Source organism: Lontra canadensis, unplaced genomic scaffold (genome assembly GCF_010015895.1).
Source record: "Lontra canadensis isolate GAN:19392208 unplaced genomic scaffold, GSC_riverotter_1.0 scaffold221, whole genome shotgun sequence".
NCBI classification, from domain to species: domain Eukaryota; kingdom Metazoa; phylum Chordata; class Mammalia; order Carnivora; family Mustelidae; genus Lontra; species Lontra canadensis.
Window position 1 is genome coordinate 166,716 of NW_022631215.1, and position 1,229 is coordinate 167,944.

Genomic DNA, 1,229 nt, shown 5'->3' on the forward strand with positions numbered 1-1,229 from the left:
CAATCTTTTCAACAAGACAAATTCCTTACACACAGTACATCATGTCCATATGTAATTGTCTTTTTCAGAACAGATAACAGTTATGCTGGTTAATATTTTGGGTTAAAAGGGATCCTAAGTTTAAATGCACTGAAAATGTAACATTTTTGTGTGTATCCAAAACATACACTTGCCTCCAGAAATGTGGTAAATTTTACCCAGTTAGGACTTTTTCACCAAATCATAAACATAGGAAATCATCATCAAACTTGATGAAATACACAGAGGGCTTGGCTTTCACTTGGTGAATGACCTTGTCTGTCCTTTTGGAGCCATCTTCTTTGGTATATTCCATATGTTTACCTATGAGGACATCTATAACTCCTTCTGGCTCTCTCTCTGCTGGAGGAGACTCACTGGTCTCTGGCATGATACAGAGATCTCCTTCTCTGTAATCATCTAGAAGCTGGTACATGTATAAAACAGGGTCATTCTCATAGGTAATATAAAACCAGCTTTCATGATAGGTGCTTAGGCTAAGAGCATTCCCCTCCATTCATCCTTAGAACCATGTTCACCTTCAAACATATGTTCTACAGCTTTACCAATTATGATATTTGCAAGGTGCACATTTCTGACTCGAAAAAATGGCACCTTATCAGGAAGGATTTTAAGTTTTAAAATCCTTTCATCTCTGTGAAGTTCCAGTGCATAGACACAGTCAATTCCATCATATTTGACCAGGTAAAGAGAGGGATTGATAGGCACCTGATCCAGAATGGTTCCTTTCCACTGGGTGATGGGATCATTGCCTTCTTTCCATCCATGTGAAATTCTGCAGCCCACTATGCTCCTTTGGGGTTGGGATGAAGGTCTGCCCCTCTGTTTCTTTTGACAGGTCTTTTTCTTCCTCATATTTGCAGATCCAACGTGATGATCAACAGTTTCCCTTGTTTGCTGCCCTGTAGCTGCCTTTTTGTGAAGGGTCTTCATACCTGCAGGAGGTGGAAAGAGGCTAAGGAGAAACATTTGGCATATTATAGTGTGAGCTCTCCCCCCTCTGTATTGCAAATTCTCTGGGCACCAGGTGCATTATGCCCAAGTTATTCAGATGTGCCCAGCAGGAATACTGGATATCAAGATACTACTGTGTATTTTCCTTCAGTGCCCTCCCTCCAGGATTCTTTGGTTGTGCTGCAGGATTAGAGAGGAGGTGGTTGTGATGGTTGCAGTGGTTTGAGGCCACAGAT

General features: G+C 41.4%; 1 protein-coding gene across 1 annotated transcript; it reads right to left on the reverse strand.

Annotated features, from left to right (window-relative positions):
* Positions 1–220: 220 nt before the first annotated feature.
* LOC116862113 (spindlin-2-like) lies at positions 221–972 on the reverse strand. Its single transcript, XM_032849246.1, has 2 exons — positions 748–972; positions 221–445 (listed from the first exon to the last, which is right to left on the reverse strand). The coding sequence occupies exons 1-2, from the start codon at positions 970–972 to the stop codon at positions 221–223; spliced, it is 450 nt and encodes a 149-aa protein (XP_032705137.1).
* Positions 973–1,229: the final 257 nt, after the last annotated feature.